A 22,885-nucleotide genomic window follows, 5' to 3' on the forward strand; every position below is an offset into this window, starting at 1 on the left:
ATGTAGGTATGTAATCTGCTATTGAAAGAAACTACTTTTAAAACTATACAGTAGCTTGCTTTGTCATTGCAGAATTAAGGCCTATATGGGTTATGCAAGAGCTTAAATAAGTGATATTCTTTGTTGTAATACCTATTATAGTAAACATACATCATACAGATGCCAATTTTCATTGTAACCAAATTAACCACTGCTAAGTCCTTCAACTGTTTACTTACAATTTCAGACCATAAAAGATGTTTTATGCAGGCAAGTATACTATTTGCCAAGTTAATAATCAGTATTTACAGTAAAATAAAAGTGTGAAACTACCTGGGAATATCAGACATACAAAAACAATCGCCTAACAATATTCTAAATGTGTCGCACACATGCAGACAAAACGTAAAAACAGTCTTTCTCATGTTTGAGCATTCTCAGCATTGTATGTACAATATTAACTGTTTCTTCCCATGATTAAATTCGTGAACAAGCCCAGCCAAGCATTCATTGAGAAAAAAAGTAATCCTGGATGAGTTTCATTAGTTCATATTAGGTACAAAACACAAATTAATATTTTCTTCATTATTGTGGCCTTTGATAGTATTTAGTTAATTAACTTTGAAAAGAAAAATCCCCCATTATATCTGAAAAGCAATAATAAACTTCATATAAATTATCAAAGCATCTAACGACCATAGTCCTTGGAAGTAGCGAATCAAAATTGTAATTGGTAAAACCGAAAGCCAAAGATTTATTTTCCCCCTTAAATACGCTAGTGTTTCTTTTTTTTTTAAACTCAATCATTCAAATTCTTATTTCAACACTGTGTATAACACACAACCAAATTGGGCCAATTGAATCAATAATTCTCAAAAAAATTCTCACAAATACAAATTCATTTTTTAAACCTTCAGGTGTAGTACACTATTTGAAACATGCACAAGCCAAAAAGCTTGTGAAATATTTTTTTCAGTGTTTTCACTTCTGAGTATGTTTAGAATTTTCAACAATCTAATTGTCCTAGTAAAAGAACAATGTACTAGTGTGTGTCATTACTTTTTTTATACATTTAGTTTGCAAAAAAAAAATTACTATGGATCAATGATTAGCTACTAATAAAACCACTGATTAAACTGTTTTTTAACTGTGTGAACTGTCAAGACAAATAATATAACATGATTGATTTTACAAATTTTATTGAAAATACTTTCTTTTCATCATTCGTACAAAAGAAGTCAGTCATGCAACATTATCAAATGCTGCCAAAATAATTTAACAACACTGTCACACTATAGTATATACATGGTATCAAATATCAAATGAAACCAGTACTCTCTGTAATTAACAAATATTTAATATAATAAAAATTTAGTTGTTACTATTTTATATTTTAATTACTTGCAGCTTATTTCAGGATATGAAAAACATATTTATTCACAAACGATACTACTAATATTTTTATGATTAGGCTGGATGTATTGACTACTAAAAAAATTTAGTTATATAACAATTTTTTTATTCCTTTAAAGTGACTATGAAAAAGAGTAGGTACTAAATATATTACTAAAATTTACAATTTTGATAAACATAAAAAAACTCAATGTTTCAGTTAATAGCAAGTTATAATATGAAAGAAAAGCAACAAATATGTTCAATCACACAAATAGAAAGTCAAACTAATATTAATAATCATCCTATGAATATATGTATTCATTCAAAACAATTTAACTTTTGGATTTTGCCTATTGAGAAACCAAATTTCATCTTCATGGCGAGAGTTTAAACCTAACACAACACACATTCAGAGTGAAAAAGTATCCATTACAAATATGTAAAAATAGAAAAAAAAATACTTTTCTGTTGAATGATTACAATTAACATATAATACATACATTTTAAATAATACTTTAATACAATATGAGTCTCACAGCAGTCAACATTCAGAATTTACAAAGACATCCGAAAATTCAAACACATGAGCAGTGCCCAAATGTTAATATATATGTGTACGTATGTACACATCACACAGGAATACTTTTTGAACGAACAAAATTAATTGGTGCAAGCTGGTGTTCAACCAACAAGGAATCTCCCAGGTCCCTTATAACATGGTGAAACGTGTAGACGAGAGAGGACTCGACTTATCCAGTTGCCCAACAGCTTGCACGACTTGACAAACATATTAACTCCACATGAATCAAAACGTTTGTTCTAGAACGCTACCGAAATTTTAAAAATCTTAAAAAAATTTTTTTTAAAAATATATATAAATATAGACTCTTCCCTCCATTTTAACTAACAAGCAAAAAGTATTCCTTTGCACCTGATCATTGTAGCCTTTTTAAAAAAAATCTTGCTACTTTTTTTTAACTAGTTATGTATGCAAAATTTTACTTAGTTTTAAAACAATTTTTTTGAAAACCATAGTGGCTAGTCCTAAAGTACAAAGAAACAAAAGTTAATCATGTTCTTCAAATTTGGTTTCCAACCTTTTAAGTTCTTACTGACAGTGGTAGAAAAATGTCAACAGCGTGTGGGAAACAAGAGACTCGTCAACTCGACGAACAAGGAACTTCGAAAACCACCGTGAACTCTCTCTCTCCATCTCTCTTCCACAGGTCCTAGATGTACTTTGCCTTCAGAAACTTGTGCTTGAGGTTGCTCTTGCCATTGCAGAAGTCGTTGCTGCACTTCTCGCATGCACCAAATGCATTGCAGAAGTACTTCACGTCGTCCGTGTAGCAGCCTCGCACCGCAACCTTCCCCATCAGAGCTGCACAACAGACAGAATAGACTCTCGTCAAAAATCTTGAGTTTCAATATTGCCAAACTGTGGTTGTGTTTCCACATCACTCACCAGGACAGCTAGCAAAACTGTGATACAAAATTCCCTGACTTTTAAAAGTATTCCCCGGCCACTAAATTACATAGCTGCCTACCTGTAACTATAAAAAAATTCACATTCTAAATCACAACTCTCAGTCATGCAAAACTTCACTATTGCAAAAGGCAACTGATAAACTAATAATTATTTTATCATACTGCCTGTCGATAATACTGAAGTCAATGGTTGAAGTGCTGATATACTTAGAAGCAAAAATAATTGGCAGGAAAACATTTTGAACAATTAGATGCTGGTTGCAAAGGGGAAAGAAGGAATCATTAAAAGAAATTTCCAACTACCTCACAAATACCCAGCCCAGACTTTTCCATGTTGCTGAAAATCTCTTTAATTTTCCAGGTTTTCCTTTTTCCTAGCCCCCCTACATAAATTGCACATAAATATACTAAACCAAAACAAAAAAAAATAAGATAAACACTACTTTACATTTCTACTTTCTTCTTTCGACAGCAATTTAAAATACAGTGCAACCTCATTCATAAAAAAACCTAACCCTAGTAGTACAAAACCATTAATACAAACTATTTTTAGTCTCTATAAATTAGATACTTAGGAGTTATGCTAACCAGCTTTTTTTTATACAAAATAAGGTAATTATGCAAACAAAAGTTTTTTATGTCTCAAGCTAAACAATAATGTATAATATTCCAGAATGGGGAAACAAAGCAAAGTTTCAACTTAAATTATACTGATCCCATCTCTTTGGTTTAGCATATAACTGAAAAAAAAAGCTAGAAAATTAAATATTCTTCTAAAATAATTGTAGTTTACCTATAAGTAATTAACAAATGGGTTTACATAGCGGTAGTGATTAAGCTAATTTTGTAATAGTTTTGTTAGCACAAATCTTGTTATAAGTGCCAAAATTATGGACCTTCAATTTTGTATTAATAAGTTTAGACTGCATACATCAAGAAATAATTCTCTCAACATCTAAGGAATAAGCGACTTTATATTGCAACTGTTTGGTATATACATTATTCATAAAATTAAATCTAAATTTATCATTGGCAATAATTCACCACAATTTTTAACTGTGTCTCAAATATATTTTTAATTCTTTTCCCACTATTCTTTATAACGGAGTGCAAAATCAAAGGTAAATCCAGCATCGCCCAAATTCTTAGGCAGAATGCACTTCCATAATGAGACCACACCAAAGTTATTAAACAATGGATTTCTTTTGTTACTTTTCCTAATTTCAGATATTTATGAAGAAATATTTTTAGAAATGTGATTATAAAAGTTAAATTGTATATATTGCCCAGTTATGGAAACAGAGAACATTAACTTATTCCAAAGTATGACCATGATGAATTAAGTATTAGGGTAATTCTCATGAAATCCCGAAATTACCTATCAATAGATTAATGAAAAATAATTAAATAAATTCATCTTCGTTTTATCTTAAATTTGTAGTACTCATGTTACTAGAAGTGAAAAATATAGTGGTCCCCAGAATAAATGAGTTTTGAACGAATTTATGAGCACTGAAAATAATCAAATGTGAGGGAATGATGACTGAGGTGAGGAAATGATGTTTATATTCATTTCTCATATGAAATCGTATTATTTATTTTTTAAATATCTTTAGAATACTACTAGGTTACATTAACTTAAAAATTATGTATTAAAACTCATATTGCAACTTGCAAGATGAGTAAAAGAATACTTAAACCAAAACTTTCTTATCGTAGTAGTAATCACAGTTCAATTACAACAATAAACTATCAATATAAAATTACCAAAAATGTTGTACTTCTTTAGAAATTTTTAAAATCTCTTAGTGAGATTCTTGAACATTATTTTGAACAAACTTATAATATAACTGAAAATAATCAAATGTGAGGGAATGACAAAATAAACCATAACCTAAAAAAATCTCGCAACATAACCTTTTGTAACGATCTAAGTTTTCTCTACACTTTCTACCTTTAAAAACATACTTTACTACGTCATCAAAATTCAAATATTACTATTACCTTCTTTATTCTTCGCTGTGATGGAATGATTGTTTAAAATGTAATCTTTAAAAAATTACAATGACATCTTCTTCCAACAAGTACTTTAACAAGCTTGAAGTCAATTTGCCATTTCGAACAAGTGACCATACTACCAACTATCAAAAACTAATGAGACTATTACTAAAGTCCTCAAGAATATACATACTTATCGACTGTTGGTAATGATGTGAGGGAATGATAATTTTTCATGGGACACATGTTAAGTCAACATTAGACAACTTGTTCATGACTTATGATCCTAAACTCAGAGAAATTTTGAAAAGTTGTTGTATTTACAATAGACAAGCCATAGTTGCAAACAAATTTTTTAAGAAGTTTTCGATAAAAACTTTAGACAATGTTTTAATCTGGAGTTTGGGACATAGTGAGGGAATGATATTCAGAGTACTATATATTTATTATTCTTCACAAATGCCCGTACGGTTCTTAAGTTATGACCAACATTATTAGCCTTGATGATATTCTTTCCGAAAAAAAAAAATACCATCCTAAATCGCTTAGGATTATTGTAAAAATTGCTAGGACAGGAATTTCGAGTTTCCATTAGAATTACCCATTTAAAAAAAAACACTATGCATTGCTGGCAAACTGAAAGCACGTGTATAATTGTGTACACAATATATGTGATTAATGACTCAATTAAGGCATGAAAATACTATATAATTTTATATAATTTGTCTATCTACAATGTCACTGTCTGGCAAAATCCCAAACCTCTGCATATTTAAATTATAACTTTACAATTAAATATTCAAAGTACACACAGAATGTAAAAAAAATGGGTGCGTGTACTTATGTATGCACGTGAGAAGTTTTACTTCTTTGGCATCATTAAAAAATTGTTTTTAATGGCATGCAAATAATTAATTACAATAAAATAACAAAAGGGCTGGAAAAAGATAGTTAACAGTCAATAAAGTTCAGTTTAAATATGAAAAATTAAATAAATAAAATTTATAGAATAAATATATATGACAATTTGTACTAAATATTATAAGATTCCTAATTTTAAATATTTATTATTTTCTTAATTTAATATTCACACCTTTCATTTTTATCAAAAAGTTTTCATTAAATTTGTTCATTTATTTTTATAAATATTTATAATTTATTCAATTTAATAATAAATATTAAAAATTAATATTTTTATTTGATGTTCACTGTTAATTTGTATCACAATTTTTTTATTAAATGTTTTAAAAAATTTATTTATATATTTTGTAAATATTAAATAACCAATAATAAATATTTAACATTAATAATTTAATAATATTTAGTATTAATATTATATTAAATGATAATATTTTAATTTATATCAATAAATAATACATACGTTAACCTCAATTATATTGGAGCACAATTTTTTTACTAATGTTTACAAATAGTAAATAATATTAATCAAAATATTCAATTTAAATCACTGCTGAATATAATTTATTAGCACATATATAATTCACACTTGTATGAAACTAAAACACGTGTTGTGAATGTAGAAACTAGAAACATGTGGATAAATATTATAAATATGAAAACAGTGATCAGAGGCGACGAGCATGCCTAATAGAGGTTCTATTTCTATTTTGTTGGTCGAAACTTAATGAGCGGTTTAGTGGGCAGCTTCAACCTGTTAATTTTGTGTTACAGTGATGCGCGTGCATCTTAAAATTTCACTCTCATCATTTTTTCATAACTCGCCTAAAGAAGTATAACTTCAAAAATTTGTACACATATGTAAATTCATTAACCACATAGTCATTAGTAGAGACATGATTTACCACACATGCCTTTAGCACCTGATAAGTTTTCCACAAACTAAAAATGGTTATAACTCTTTTGGCCACAGGAAAGTATTTTTTTACACTGCATGGTTATTTTCAGACAAATAACGTAAATTGAACAACATAGCTGTTATATTCCAACTGGGCCATTCAAGAGTGAAACTCGCTATTTTTGGCAAGCATAGGGAACATCCAAAATGGAAAGTAATTTTCTCTAGTCGACTACAGCAGTGAACAAGCACGTGACACAACCAACACACACCCCTAGGAGCCATGGCATGACACTCACGTGTTATCATGGAGTAACATTTTGTCACATCAGGATCACACTCCACAAGGTGATTGGCCTTGTTCGTGACTTCGCCACACTCCTTCTTGAATGTGAACAGGTCACCACACTTGATGCAGGATATCGCTGCACCTACAACAAAGAAATGGACAATGTTAATAGTACATATGTGAAGTAAATATTTCATAATCTCTCACAGTAAAGTTTACAACAAACTGCTTTTATTACAAGAAAAGCTGTTGTTTATAACCGCTTTATACATGACTAGTAGTTTTAATGAGGCTACAATAGTTTCTTAACTAAATGCTACAATACAGTATGGAATTCAGAATGTGCTTCCATATTGCTATTGGGGTCCGGAGATCTGGATGAGTCAACTACCTAGTATTATCAATTTGAATAGCAAAACATCATTACAAATTTAGTGTTCAAGGGGAATCACACCCTGCCATTTTTAATTTAACATTTGGTTATAGTTCCTATTTTTAAATACCTATTATGATAAATCGGCACAACACTTGTAATGGTGAAAAAAAGTAAAAAAATTAACAAGTATAGTATAGTAGTTGTGAGACCCAACTCTTCCTCACATACCAATGCATGACAATACATGCTGACTGTGAACATGCACAAAGAACTTCCGTCATGCTTAGATTAACTGGAACCGGCTAGAATTCCTACTACGGGTTCTGTTTAGCTGGAATGCAACTATATGGCAAGGCCGGTCGGTAACGAAAGCCGTTCGCGAAACCCAGCGTCGTTTCTAATATTCATTGACCCCGAGTCAGACGCTAAGAATCCATGTTCTTTCATCATTAATTTTTTTTTCTCCTGTTGTAAAAGTAATTTGACACAAATAAAAGTTCTCATAAAAATTAGCTTTTTTTCTGAAAAGGGGGAAAAAATGGGAGGGGAGAAGGTTTCGCCCATCCAGGTGATCGATGCTAAAATTAAAGGTTAATTTGATGTTGTAAGGTCGGCGGAATTATTTAAAATCGTTAATGAAGTCTCGCAAAATGGCGCGCCCGAGCGAGCAGCGAACCGATCGCGGGTCAGTGAACAAAACGCAGGCTTGCTGGCCAACCGTGGCGGTGGCGGTGGTGGGGCAATCGCGGCACGACAACCGCCGCCAGATGTTCCCCGCTGAGTGACGTCACCCGATCACGTGAACAGGTGGCCGCCGGCGCGTGATCGCGCCCGCTGGGGTTGCCTAGCCTGCGCGGGGCCGTGATTGCCCGGATCCGGTTCGAACCGGCGCCGCGAGAGAAAACCGCCATAGGCCCCGACTGACTTTCTCCTCCGCGCCGCGCCCGCCAGCGCCCACGGGCTACGGCCGGGTTTTATAAACTACACAACGAACGCAACGACGTAAAAACGCAACCAACGCAAATAATCACGCTCGTTTATAAAGCACGAAAGACACAAAGACGTCACCAACCCTTCAAATTGAAGTTTCAAAACAGTATAAATATAATTTATTCCCCGGGTTTCTTTATATAATTCATGTTCATCACGAAAACAAGATATTGTCAATAAATTTATTTTAAAATGTTATTTTCTTTCACTGAGCGCAAGTTTAACAAGTGAAGTAAGTTAGATGATTTCGTTGAAAAAAAAATATAAAACATGTACAATAATGTTATTAGTAACATGAAAGGCACATGTCAAGTTTTTATGGAAAACATGCGTATAGTAACACGTGTGCTAACCGATATTAAAACTAACTACATACTTGGAAAAACAATTCCTGCAGCTTCTGTGCATGGGACATGTTGGGTTTTACTGGGGAGGAAATACATTATTGAGGTCTAAATTTAAAAAAAAAAAAAAAAAAAAACATGGTGGCTTCTATACACACGACGTCTGCGTCGTTAAGAAGTTTTCGGTAAACTACACTTCAAATATGGAAGGCGTAAACTCAAGAAGTTTGTATCTTGTGTGATTGCAATAGCAGTATTGCTTGTTCGTTACAAATATTTCTTTTTGTGAAATGGGCCCCAGTCTATGTTCATCAATGGTCGAGACCACGGTGTGAATACAGCTGTATAATATGCGCTGTGCTGCGCAGTAACGAATTTTTGAAACCAACACATCTACGGCACCAACAAACGTTGACTTCACACATTCGCTTGACCAATCAATTACAAGGCTTCTTGCGGAAATAGGACAATTTTTATTTTCCGCGGAAGCCTAAAACGACATTCGTAAACCATTATACTCATGTATACACAATCATATTTTAAGGGCGGGGCTTAAGCGAATCGTTAAGTAACCTTAAAGCCTATTGTGGATTTAAGCTAATATGATAACACTTAAAAATCGCTTTTTTCCTGTATTATTCGGTCAACGAGACATTAAAATGTAATAACTCCAGGAGCGAATGACGAATTTCATTTCGGGGTAGGGCGGAGGTTGTTGGTTTTCAAATTCTTTTCTTGATGGTGGGAATGATAAGATTTTTTTTATTTCGGGGACGGGGCATTCTCCCATATCCCCCCCCCCCCCAACTGCGCGTACGCCCTTGGTACCAACAGTCATACGACACAACACACCAGGGCCAGCAAACATCCGTTATCTACATCACCATTAAAACCTAATATCTATTTTCACAACTAGAGGTAGTGGGCGGCAATCCGTGGCCCACGGTTCGATGCCCGGATCTTGCATTCGGACCTAGAGGCCCGCAATGGTTATGACAGTACAGTTGCAGCTTACCCTGCGGCGGTATTGCCTGATTAAGCAACGAGTCTGAGCCGTCAAATAAACAGGTCATAATTTTAAAAAAAAAATTCAAAACACTCCGTGGCGAATATAGTGCACGGGTTTGTGTATCGGAGACAACTCACTTCCCAAGTACAGGACGAGTTTTTAACATACAGATTAACGAGCCAAATAAATATTTGACGCGGTACAATAAGCGTTGCCACGGCCGATCTTTTTTTTTGGACCAAGGACGAAGTGCGTTAAGTCCTTTACTTTGAACGTGAAGGCTAACGAGGTTTGAAAACCTTCGAAACTTAAACGCAGTTACATCACTTGAGCTTACCCGAGATGCTGCGACCTTGTCTGAAACCTTTCCCGCGAACGTACTGGAGTCAAGGACTCGGATCAACTGGGCTCAGTCAAACTTACATTTTACATCTACAAGTCGTTACACGTGTTTAAACGGCAACCTTTAAAAAAAAAAAAAAAAAAAACCTTTCTGCAGAGTCTACATGCGTAGGTAGATTTCGAAGTACCTATTTATTCTGGAAATATTTTGGGAAACTTCTATAAACTTAATGTACGTAACATATTGTCATCCAATATTACAAAATATTCTATTAAATATTTGCTCATTTATCATGCAGCGAAAATATTACTAATATTTTTAACTTTATGTATTCAACATTGAATAGTTTACAACGCAGCATCGAATAGCTTAAAACGAATTTCATATTACATGCCAACTAAGGTAATTATGTAATTATTCTACCTTCTACTAGTAACACTAGTAACACTATTTTTCCTCCCTTACACTAATAATGTGGTCGCCAAAAAATTTTCTTTGCACCAAGAATTAAGATGGTTTGAAATAAATTCAAACTTATGTGATACTACGAAAGTTTTGATTTTATTTTATTTCAACCCCATGTTTTAACGGTAATAATTCGTTTTATCAAAAATTGTTTCAAAGTCTTAGGGTAAAATTAAATTTATAAACAATTTGAACTGATTTGATAGTGTACCTAATAAGGCAGTTATGATTTGTTTTAATTCTACCCCTTTTTTTGTTCGTCATATCAAAAATTGTTTCAGACTAAGTTTTAGATAAAAAATATAAGAATTACAAACAATTTTAACGGATTTGATAATGTTCTTACTAAGGGAGTTATGAATTTTTTTAAATCCTACCCCTTATTTTATCAACTCCTTGCAGTTGTGGTTGGTCGTATCAAAAGCTTAATCATATAATAAAGATTTTGGTATTACTCCTACGAATTATAATAATTCAAACGTGTATATATTTTTTGCATATTATGGGAGTTACAGCGATTTTTCTGTTTTTCCAAAAAAAACCTTCCCCGTTACGCCTTTGGTCAGATATTGCCCATTAACAAACTCGACCGAGATTTTCCACTACTAGATTTTATGTTACAGTTTGGAAGTGATGATGGCAAAATGGAGTATGACAACTATCACTTGGGAATTACAAATGATTTTCCGGGAATTCATATAAATTCCCTGACTTTCCCTGACCAATGTGCGTACAAACTGTATAAAACATCGCAATAAATAAATTTTTTTGCTAAAAGATTTTTCTTGTAGATTTAGACCCAACTACTGTCAAACAAAAATTCGACAAGGAAAATAGCTTGCGTCCATGTGAAAGTTGCCAGGAAGCCTGGCTTCCAGGAAAGGAAGGGAAATTAGTTGCGAAGTTATTATTCGTTCCCCTTGATTACAACGCGAGGTTTTACGCTTACGTTTTCCTTATATCCCGATTCAGCAAGCCGGCCTCAGCTTGATGAAATGGCAATTATAATTTCTCAGGTTATCCAAGGCCTAAGGCACTGCAAAGTTTCGATCAGTTATTAATCAAGGAAACACAAAATTTTAATTAAGTGCTCCACATTTATCATTGCCATTGCCATTTATTCCATTTACCAACTTGACTGATAAAATAGTTATCGTTCGGTATAAAATCAAAACACTAACTTCCTTAGGACATAGGCTATATACTGTGTTTAATGTAATGTGGGACATTTTTGACACGTTCTGCAAAGAACATTCAGACTGACACCTAAATATTCTCAAAATTTTGAAATAATTATTATTTATGCATGATTAGTTAGTGTGGTGCTACATTAATCTTTTTTTTGTTGTTTCTTACGCCACAGCATTAATGTCAGAGCAGAATATGCCAAAAATAATATACTCGCAGTAGGTACCTGTAACTGAGTGTAACAGTATATGATTCGGGAGAGGAATACGAGAGATTTCCAGATCTAGTCTCAGTGAACGTTTCTTCAAACATTTCCGTAAACAGCTGGTATGAAATAGCTCATCCATCATTCCTGATCCCATTCAGGTAGCAACATCCGGCAACAATTCCAGAGTACAACCTTGTAATTTAACGGCACTTGAGTGATATAGTATATGTTACTTTTCTCAAATTTTGACAGTTCTCAAAAGAAGCATCCAATGGTCTACGTATTTTATGCCACTGTCAAACAACTCCATGTGGTTGTTAGTGTTCTTACATAGAAAATAAAACTCTGTACTGTTAGAAAATATCCCATTGGAAACCAGTTGCTAAGAAATAAGTTTGCATTGCAACAAGAAAGAGACTGTAAATTTGTACACGTGGCTTTGGTTATTTTTGTAAACATGAAATGCGTTTCCCGAGATAATACTGAGTATCATGCTTATTAATGTGCGCTGTTAAAACTGTAAAGTTTTTCAGGTATCAGTTTACAAATAACTAACTATTGAGAGGTACTGACACAACACAAAGCATAAATGCTCGGGTAAGAATCCAAATCCAGTTATTACTGTGAGCACTGTTTTCTAGAGATACAGTTGTTTTCATGTAAATACACAAATTTACAAATATCTGTAATTTCATAACAATATTTATGTTCCCTCTACAAAAAAAATGCCACGTGGTTCTGTGAGAACTTAGTTGAGACCTTCGGTTAAAAACTGTCAAATATAAGCCAAGTTATATTCCACAGACTATGGTTAGAAAATAACGGTGAACAGCTGCTCGCTGGTTTCCTTGTGTTAATGGAACCGGTTCCACTTAGCGTCTCATCTCACGCATGGGGAAACTGCCTCAGGCGTAAATACATTCGCGTGGCGGGCAACGTGTATGGAGATAATGTAAAGAAAGGTTATTACAGAATTTCATGCTCGAAGTTCCCTGACCTTTCTGTTTTTTCCTAACAATAATCTAATAATTTTGCCCTTTTTTTTACATTACATACCTAGTAGCTATTTCATCCAAATGCACAATTCAAACAAAATGTCCAGCTGTTACAAGGTTAAAAGTTACTAATAGATTGTTTGCTCTTACGTCTACAGAATGTTACAAATTTCACCACCAGAATTCGGCTGTAAATTCGCCATGAAAAAAAATTAGTTTAAAACATGCATACGACTAACGGTCTTAAAAGTGCTTTCCATAGTGTACATCAGCCTTGAGTTTATTGGTATCACTTTTATTTTATTTAATACTAATTCCGCCCATGATTCAAATTTTATCATTGGCACCATGGGTATTGTTTTTGCAGTTAGAGTTTGCATGCAGACTTGGCAACTTTTGAAACCCTCAATTAGTAAAATACATAAAAAATAATATAACACGCGTAAACTGCTCGCGGCAATTGAAAAATTAATAAACTTTCATGATATCACATTTTTTTTCTAGTAATCGAAAGGTAAATATGTATTAAACGGATTAGCGCCAAAAAAAATCGTACAAATATGAAATAACTTTCATTATATGCTATCTTACGTACTCTCTTCAGAACCGCCTGCGGAGATAAAAAATTCCAATTACTTTAGGAGATATCGAATTTTTTAATCTTCATTTTTTGGCGATTTTTTTTTTTTAAAAATTTAAAAATCCGAAAATACCTTTATTCTGTGCTCTTAAACTTCCTCTTTTCATTAAACCCGGCTGACATAAGAAATTCCAAATACTTTTGGAGATATCGAATTTTTTAATTTTCATCCTGTGCACTCGTGCGGCGATAACGGTTGCTTGTTTACAAGTATCATTTTTTTTTTTTTTTGCGATGTTCCCGAACGGAGAAACCTAAGATGCACATAGAGTTCTGCCATTCCCGATTACACCCGAACAATTCACCTTCGGCCAACCTCGGGTTTATTTATTAATATTTCTCTGTTTATTTTAATGTAGCTATACTAACCTAACTAACCATCCAAATGGTTTTAAAGTGTTTTAATGTAGCTAACCTATCCGACCACTTTTAATATTTCAATTCATTTTTCCTGCGCAAAAATAAATAAATCCCGAGGTTGGCCGAAGGTGAATATTCGGGTGTAATCGGGAATGGCAGAACTTTATGTGGATCTTAAGGACTCTCACGTAAACGAATACATCATGTAAAAAGAAACTTACGTGAGTTTATTCTGTTCATCCTTTTTCCCGGTTTGTTAGGTCAGGTCAGCTACATTATAAAGACTTTAAAACTAAACAACCAATAAAATTAATTTTATTATTTTTAATGTCTGTTCAGTTTCAAAGTATTTATAATGTAGCTGACCTGACCTAATCTACCTTTGTCCCATTTTGTTAGGTCAGGTCAGTTACATTATAAATACTTAAAACTATACAACATGTAAAATAAATTGATATTATTTTTAATTTCGGTTTATTTTGAAGTATTTATAATGTAACTAACCTTACCTAATGGAAAATTTATGTTATTTAGACATTCACGCGCACACGGCAAAATATAAAATGGCGACGGTCAAATTATTACACACGTCTGGTATAGCAAAATAAGAACGGCCATATCTCCAAAAGTATTTGGAATTTTTTATCTCCGCAGGCGGTTCTGAAAAGAGGACGTAAGATAGCATATAATGAAAGTTATTTCATATTTGTAAGATTTTTTTTGGCGCTAATCCGTACAATACATATTTACGAAACATTTTTGCTTAGTATCACATCAAAGAAAAAACTTCGTTCCTTGTGGTACCCTACAAATAAACAGAGTGTACCTTTGTTACAATATACACTGATATCAGTTAACTTCCAGTAGAATATCCCTGGAGTACTGGTAATGAAAGCAACCTTGACACTATCATTTTCAAAATTGCATCACAAAATTTTACTACTAGTGGATATAATTTGGATTCAGAGTCATTGCTGCCGTCGGCCGCGACTGAAAATGCCACAGTTTGTAAATTACAAACAATTTTATAGTTGCATCTGTTGCCATTTCTTTCACGATAGCCGTCGACTTTGTTCTTGCGCAACCAATTTTTTTGCTACTTCAGAATTTGAAAACGTTTTTCTGAATAACGGGCCGGCGCGATCCAAAACATTTAAAGTAATATTATGTTCAACCAAAAAGTTTGTAAACATACATTCTGCACGTATTACAGCATTGTCCGTGCTGTTATTTTTAGCGAAATAATCACTAACCTTTTAACTAACTGCGACACTTTTAACATTTGCGAGATGTTTTGAACAGTTCACGTGGAGATTGATGTCATATCTTCCGCCGTGCCCAATGTTAATTTCGCATCTACACACTGAAAAAATGCGAAATTGCTAGATTTAAGAATACACGGAAAATCCCGCGTGTATGTATCACGAAATGCCTGAGAATAATGTGTATCACATTTCAGGGGCATTTTCTTCTTCACTTGATTCCACTTCCGTTAATTGTGCACATAACGTTTTTATTAAACACCTGCAATAAATTTGTTTCCTAATCTGTAATAAACAAAATCAAAATTGGCTCAACTTTAACTGAAGAATCACAACATACGCTTATGCACGACACTATCTTGCCAAACTAAAAACATGCTATTTAAACTGGTTCGTGATTGGTTGTAAGCGCATCAATGTAACTCAGGCGGCTAATAAGGAAAGATATACAATCGAACAACAAATTACGTGGTTCGCTGGCCTTCGACCAATAATATAACAATTACCGCACTCGTTTCCACAGCAACAACACATGGCAACAGCTTTCACAAACCATACAATAAAACATTTAAGGCAGACGGAAAATACATGTTTTAATAAACTTCTCGTACTTAAAATTCGTAAAAAAATGCAGACATCCTCGTACAATCGTAAAACGGACGTGATTTTCGTACATTTTACGAAAAAATCGTAAAGGTTGGCAAGTGCATGGTTCTAAAAACATTATTTAATTAACACTGTATTTCAGATTACCTGTTAATTTACAACCTAGTGACTTTCTGCTGACATTCTGATTTTCCTGGAGCATTTTTAAATCCCCCGATTTTTCCAGGTTTTTCAGATCTGTATAAAACATCGGCAAAGATAAATTTCACCCCTATTTTCTAAATGGCTACCAATATGCTCACGGTGCATGAAAACGTACTTGTGCTCTGGGCCAAAATATAAGAATTAGAATTACTTTAATATCGGTATCGTTTGAAAGCCTAACTGGTTGATTAATTATCCACGCAAATATCTGCATAGTAGTTGTGATAACTTAAGACAGAACGTCAGAAGCCGAAAACTAAACAATTTTTAAACGATAATCGGTTTTCCTCTCTCTAAAAAGGCCATGGATCTACCACGACTCTAGTGTCCGAGGCCACTCAAGAGATGTCGAACTTTTACCGCCACCTAGACCTTGACGCGAACGAATGTCGAAGAATAGGTAATATCCTATATCGATTTTTGTACGTGCTAGAAAGTTCTCAGTCATGATGAAATAATATCTGTTGTTTTGAAGTTACCGTATTTTACAACCTAATAGGGTACATGTGCCTAATATGACAACTAAAACATATGGATGATGTATATGCAGGTCCAAGTCTACACAATGGATGTTTTTTTTTTGTTTTTAATTTTCCTTCTTTGAAGTTGCCTAGTGGACCGTATTCACTACTAACCTGGTTATATTTCTAAGATATACCTTAGGTGAATAAATGCATAGGCCTAGTTATTTGTTTCAACAGCGCAACGAGTATAACTGGACTCAACAATGATCCGTCGTGTCCGTCCGTCCTTCAACAAGCCGAGCGATTCACAATGATTCGCACGTCCGTCGTTATACTTTTCTACAACTATTAAGACTTATAATTTTTTTTTAATTTATCGTGTAAAGGTTTACCAGTTTGACGATCATGTGTGCTAAGCCCTTTATAAACGATAAAATCTTAAAATATTTATTAAAATATATTTTTTCTTGTTACCATGCATTATTAATTACTTTTGTGTCTCAAGACAATTTTTGTTTCAAATATAAAACTTAAAACGTGTTCATAAGCAAGTTAAAACCATAATACGAAAGAAACTTAGCAAATAAACAAACATTTAAAAAAAAAATTTTTTTAAGTGAAGACAGTTTCCTTCAGACAACTTTGAGGTTATAATTTCATCTGTCCTTCCGTAGAAAGTTAAAGCATGGTAACGTTTTGAACAACGGATGGAATTTTTCGGGCCATCTGATTGGCTGTATGTCACGTGATTGACGAACGGGTGACGGAAGGATGAGACGGATCATTGTCCAGCTATAATGTGACAACATGTCGCTCTATTTTCCACCCGTCCGTTGCACTCCTGCCAAGATGGTGTAATTTACAAATGGCCAAGTGCCATTTTTTTTTCCCCCCAAAGGCTGGCACTCCCTGGCCACGTGTGTCGTAACAAGTAGCCTGGGTTGAATGGCCCACGACAAATCAACTTCTTCCTAGCTTGCTAGGCTTTTGACAGGACGTACGCGCGGTGGTGACCAAATCATAGCCCGCCAAGACTTGAGGAGCGGTCCGAAGTTACTACTACTCGACTGCTAATTATTCAACAGTACTGGAAAATGACACGTGTGACTTCCGCACATTATGGTTAGTTCCATCTGTTCATGTATGCTCATGTGTAAAGTGTTTCTGCCGGGTGGCCTTTAATTCGATACTTGTTAGATTGAGAAACTTCAAATGATCCAGAGTCCTCCAGACAAAACTGCGAGCAAATGGCAGAAGCAGCATGAAGTTAAATTAAGTATTTTTTATTTTAACGTACCATGAAATTAATTTGCCAATGATTACAGGCTTTTATCTATCAGCACCTTCAACTTCTTAGTTTTTTTTTAATGGTTGAAACTATTATCTAACAAACCTCTGTTTTTGCAGCACTATGAATACACTGTATGCGTTTTGGAACATGATTTAATACTGCCATTGTCGAAATGCGTACTTTTTTTTTCTCAACCACAACCACTTCTACTCTCAAATTGCTTCTTTTCCAACAGAATTTTAATGTTCTACAAGTTTTCAAGTTGAGTAATTTTGTTTCTTACAAGACTGACACAGCACAATTGCGCAGAAAAAAGCATGTTGCGGAAATTAACTCATTGAAATTTAATCCTGTAAAAATATTGGTAGGTTCAAAAAAATAGTTTCTCATTAATTTTTCCGTTCGAAAATTTTAGGCCAACGAGATGGAGCCAGACTGCCACGAAATTGAGTCACGACCCAAAATATAAATGTGGTGGTCGCTTGGTCATAGTGACTGTCCAACCAAATTATTCCTGACCAGATTTTCTTTCTACAGACAACTAAAGCTCATGTCCGGACAAACGGGAACACTATAGATCGCAATCACTTCCGAGTATTCACCGACTATAAAATTCTCAAGCTGAAAATTTTAGACGCTAATACACAATAGGCGTGTGAGAAAAAAGTGGAAAACTATGTCACACTGGTTTACTTGTGTTTTAGGTCGCTGTACTTCAAAGATATGGATTACGTTATTTCTGTGTGTATATTATATATGTATATATATGTATGTATATATAAACATACAATGCTAACGGTTGTGGAGGTGGAGGTAAAAGGATATCAGGGATGTTTAAATCACAATCGAAAATTTATTTTAAGAATTATTGCTGTACGAGAAACAACAAAATTGTAAAGTAACGAACAAATAAAAATATAAGTTTTTTTAAATTAAAAGTATAATGGGAGATAGATCCAAGTCAGGTGCATACCCAATATTTCATTTCAAGAAGGGGGAGAAGGGAGGGATAGAACCACTTTGCTCGCTGTTAAACTTTCAATTACTTTACTTTTGTTGGTTAAAATGATAAGATTTTTTTTGGATGGGGAGGGGGGGGGGTTCTCATATCTACTTCCTCAAGTATATTTAAGTGTTATGCTTTTTTTAAATGTAATGCAATGGTACAGAATTATTTAATGTGGTTATTAGTTGGAAAACTGCTATCAACTTTACTTTGGTACCAATAAATACGATAAATAAATAACAGCTAACGTATAATACGTTCATTCCCTTTAATCCTTTTTCCAGTCACCGTCAAAATAAACTTATGTATAGGCTTCAACCTTGCTGTTTTTAAGCATCAGAATTTATCCTAAACATAATGTAAAGAATTGCATTTAAATCATTTATAGACAGCAAGAATTTAACGCATAAAGGCCTCCGCTCGTCAGTTAAATTCCCAACGACCCTACAAAACGCTGGTACTTGAACTCTTGACCTCTAGGAATATCCCAAAGCCTGAGAGCCGAACGGGTACTGTCATACATCAATCTCAAAATTCAAGCTAAGATGGCAGCATCACCTTTTGCGGACAGTATTTAACACATTACAAAAGTGGCACGCATGAGCTATCATAGTCGATAGCGGATAATCAGAACGTGTCTAGTTTTGACCATACGGCCGGCATGACGTGCCCGGCGATTAGTAAGTGGCAAAACCGGCAACCTGGTGCAGTAAACAAATTATGTTTTCTGAAAGCCATGATCCCTGAAATAGCTCCTCATTTATATCAACTGCAGACAATATAAACACTTTTCTAGCGATCCAAATAAAGTTTACAAATTATTTGGTAAATCTGTATTGTACGGATTAGCGCCAACAAAAATAGTACAAATATGAAATAACTTTCATTATATGCTCTTTTACGTCCTCTTTTCAAAACCGCCTGCGGAGATTAAAAATTCCAATTACTTTTGGAGATATCGCCGTTCTTATTTTGCAATACAAGCCCTATGTAATCATTCAACAGACGCCATTTTATATTTTGCCGTGTGTGCGTGAATGCCTAAATAACAGAAATTTTCCATTAGGTAAGGTTAGTTACATGATAAATACATCAAAATAAACGGAAATTAAAAATAATATTAATTAATTTTACTTGTATAGTTTTAAGTATTTATAATGTAACTGACCTGACCTAACAAAACGGGACAAAGGTAGATTAGGTCAGGTCAGCTACAGTATAAATACTTTGAAACTGAACGGACATTAAAAATAATAAAATTAATTTTAATGGTTGTTTACATTTAAAGTATTTATAATGTAGCTGACCTGACCTAACAAACCGGGAAAAAGGATGAACAGTAGGAACTCACGTAATTTTCTTTTTACGTGATGTAGTCGTTCTACTACGTCGCGAAAAAAAAAAAAAAAAATCATACTCGTAAACAAGCAACACTGGTGGAACGCGGGAAGCCTACGATTCACTCATCCTTCTGGACATACCCGAATACTCACGTTGGCAAGCCTTCTTTCAACAGACGAGAGGCAAACGCCCGATCGTGCATCTTCGGGTTTTTTTGTTTATTGTAAATAAATATGCAACTCATGAAAACTAATGGTCAATTAGGTTATGTTAGCTACATTATAAATACTTGAAAACATTGTGGATGGTTGATTTGGTTAGGATAGCTACATTAAAAATACTGTGAAATCATGTTAAGGGTTACCTAGCGCTGGATAGCTACATATTAAAAAGTTATTTGCTAAGCAACCATAAAATGATTTTACAGTTTTTTTAATGTAGCTATACTTACCTAATATAACCAACCATCCACAGTGTTTTAAAGTATTTTTAATTACTTCTTGCTAATTTTAAGAAAAGAAGGCTTGCCAACGTGAGTATTCGGGTATGTCCATAAGGATGTGTGAATCGTAGGCTTCCGGCTGAACTCCGCATCAGTGCACATCACGAAAATTAAAAAATTCCATATCTCCTAAAGTATTTGGAATTTCTGATCTCCGCCGGGTTTAATGAAAAGAGGAAGTTAAAGAGCACAGAATAAAGGTATTTTCGGATTTTTAAAATTTTTTTAAAAAAAATCGCCAAAAAATTAATATTAAAAAATTCGATATCTCCAAAAGTAATTGGAATTTTTAATCTCCGCAGGCGGTTCTGAAAAGAGGACGTAAGATAGCATATAATGAAAGTTATTTCATATTTTTACGATTTTTTTTGGCGCTAATCCGTACAATACAGATTTACCAATTATTTTACTTGGCAATTATTTAAGGTTTTAATAATTGTTATTTTAACCAAACCATTAGTGGTGAAATTATAACTTTTGGTAGTTGCGTTTAATTAATTTCATTAAATAGGACATTTTAACTGTAAAAGTCTTTTAATATTTCATTTGGTTAATGATTATGATTTTTTTTGGCAGATATTTGCTTCATTTCAAATTTCAGGCCGAATTTTAAATGGCAAATGTTTGTACATAAAAACTACTATTTTGTAATTACATAAAGTATATCAAACTCCAAACAATGACACATTTGAACAATATCTTTTCCATTGTACTTTTTAAGACCTAGACATACTCCCTTATTACAGTGCTTACTTTGAATGTGGCAGCATATTATTTTAATGCAACTGCAGTAATGAGCTGTAATTTTTTTTTAGCAAATTAATTTTTAAATCAGAGGGAAAGCAGCGAGCGCCACGTGCAAAGGACGTGACGTCACTACAGGGTATCATCAGTTCGGCGCCATTTTCCCGTCCCAAAACAGTCACGCCCGTGGCGCAGCAAACCCACGAGGCATGAACATCTGTTTGAGAATGGCTGAAACCTCTACCAGCAGAAACGAAGGGAACAACCGTCCAATCTACACTGCGAAGTGAAATATGTAGTTTAACTGCATACTATTTTTCGGTACAAAGTGTACGCTAGTCACATGTTAAGAATTAAAATCAATTTTTTTTTCTCGTTTACGTACGTACAACCTTTAAGACAACACATGATAGCTTCAAAACTTTTTTTTATGCAGGTAAAAAAAAACAGCGAATATATCCTATACGAGTTTCACAACCATAGCCAATATTTCATACCCAGTAAGCAACTTAGACTTTAGACTATTTCACAAAAGTATACTTTTGAACCAATGTAATTAAATGCAACCAATTCAAAATTTCTAGTATGCATGTACCTTATTTCCGAAAGATAATATAACCATAGAAATTCATAAATTTTAACGCAACAGAAAAAAAAATATGATTTGTGTTAACGATGAAACTAATTGTTCCACTTGGAAACAATATTAATCATTCAAATATTCACGAGCTAGAAATATAAATTGTAAAATACACGGTAAAGTAGTAAACACACAATTTCAAAAAATAAAGACAAACCTATAAAACGGTATATTTCATCCCGAGCACGTTTAAACTTCTTGAACGACATTGCAAAAACTTTTAGCGATATGTACGAATACGCATAGCAGGAGAACGATGAAAGACTTACTAAGAAAAAGGTTCATCAGCGAAAAGTACAATAACAAATCAGAGAGAAAATTAATAAAAAATAATAACTCACCAGTGTGCACGAGGAAGCAGAAAGAGACGAGCAGAAGAACGAACGCCACGGCAGCCATGTTGTGTCGAGTTGTTCGTTTGAAGGGACAACGTTGCAGGGGATGAAAGTAAAGGGCGTAAATAAAAGGATTGTTTTTAAAGAAGGAAAAGGAGTTCCAGAGGGCTGGAAAAAAGAGGGGAGGAAGGAAAGAAAGAGCGTGGGTTCGAGTCCCCGCACACAGCACCCAAACTCCACTTGGGCTCCCTGCGCGCTCTTGCTCTCTTGTTCTGTTCAGCTCGATACGTAATTCTGAAACGCGCGCGCTTCGAAAACAGCTTTTATAACAATTGTGGAAGGGCACTGCCTTTCCCCTCCTCTCATACATCGCGAGGCTAGGCCGCACCTCCCTCCTGTATCCCCACCACTTCTCTTGCTTTAGCTGTTCTGACGAATCAGTGCGCCGGTACACTCGCGGCGCGCTGCTAAATGGAGCACGGTTACGTCATTTCAGGAGGCTTGGCGCGTGGCATTTCGCCCGCGTCCTCAGCTGTATTATCTGACGTTAGCGTTTCGTTCGAAGTGTCCGAAATCGTCCAATGCCGTCATTTTCGTTTGTAAAACA

At 34.1% G+C, this 22,885-nt stretch overlaps 1 protein-coding gene across 1 annotated transcript; it reads right to left on the reverse strand.

Moving 5' to 3' along the window:
• Positions 1-1,161: 1,161 nt before the first annotated feature.
• LOC134543299 (uncharacterized) lies at positions 1,162-22,620 on the reverse strand. The gene is made up of 3 exons (XM_063388215.1): positions 22,285-22,620; positions 6,976-7,107; positions 1,162-2,755 (listed from the first exon to the last, which is right to left on the reverse strand). The coding sequence occupies exons 1-3, from the start codon at positions 22,340-22,342 to the stop codon at positions 2,604-2,606; spliced, it is 342 nt and encodes a 113-aa protein (XP_063244285.1). The 5' UTR covers positions 22,343-22,620; the 3' UTR covers positions 1,162-2,603.
• Between the last annotated feature and the right edge of the window lie 265 nt (positions 22,621-22,885).

The sequence above is a fragment of the Bacillus rossius genome (assembly GCF_032445375.1).
Source record: "Bacillus rossius redtenbacheri isolate Brsri chromosome 9 unlocalized genomic scaffold, Brsri_v3 Brsri_v3_scf9_2, whole genome shotgun sequence".
NCBI lineage: Eukaryota > Metazoa > Arthropoda > Insecta > Phasmatodea > Bacillidae > Bacillus > Bacillus rossius.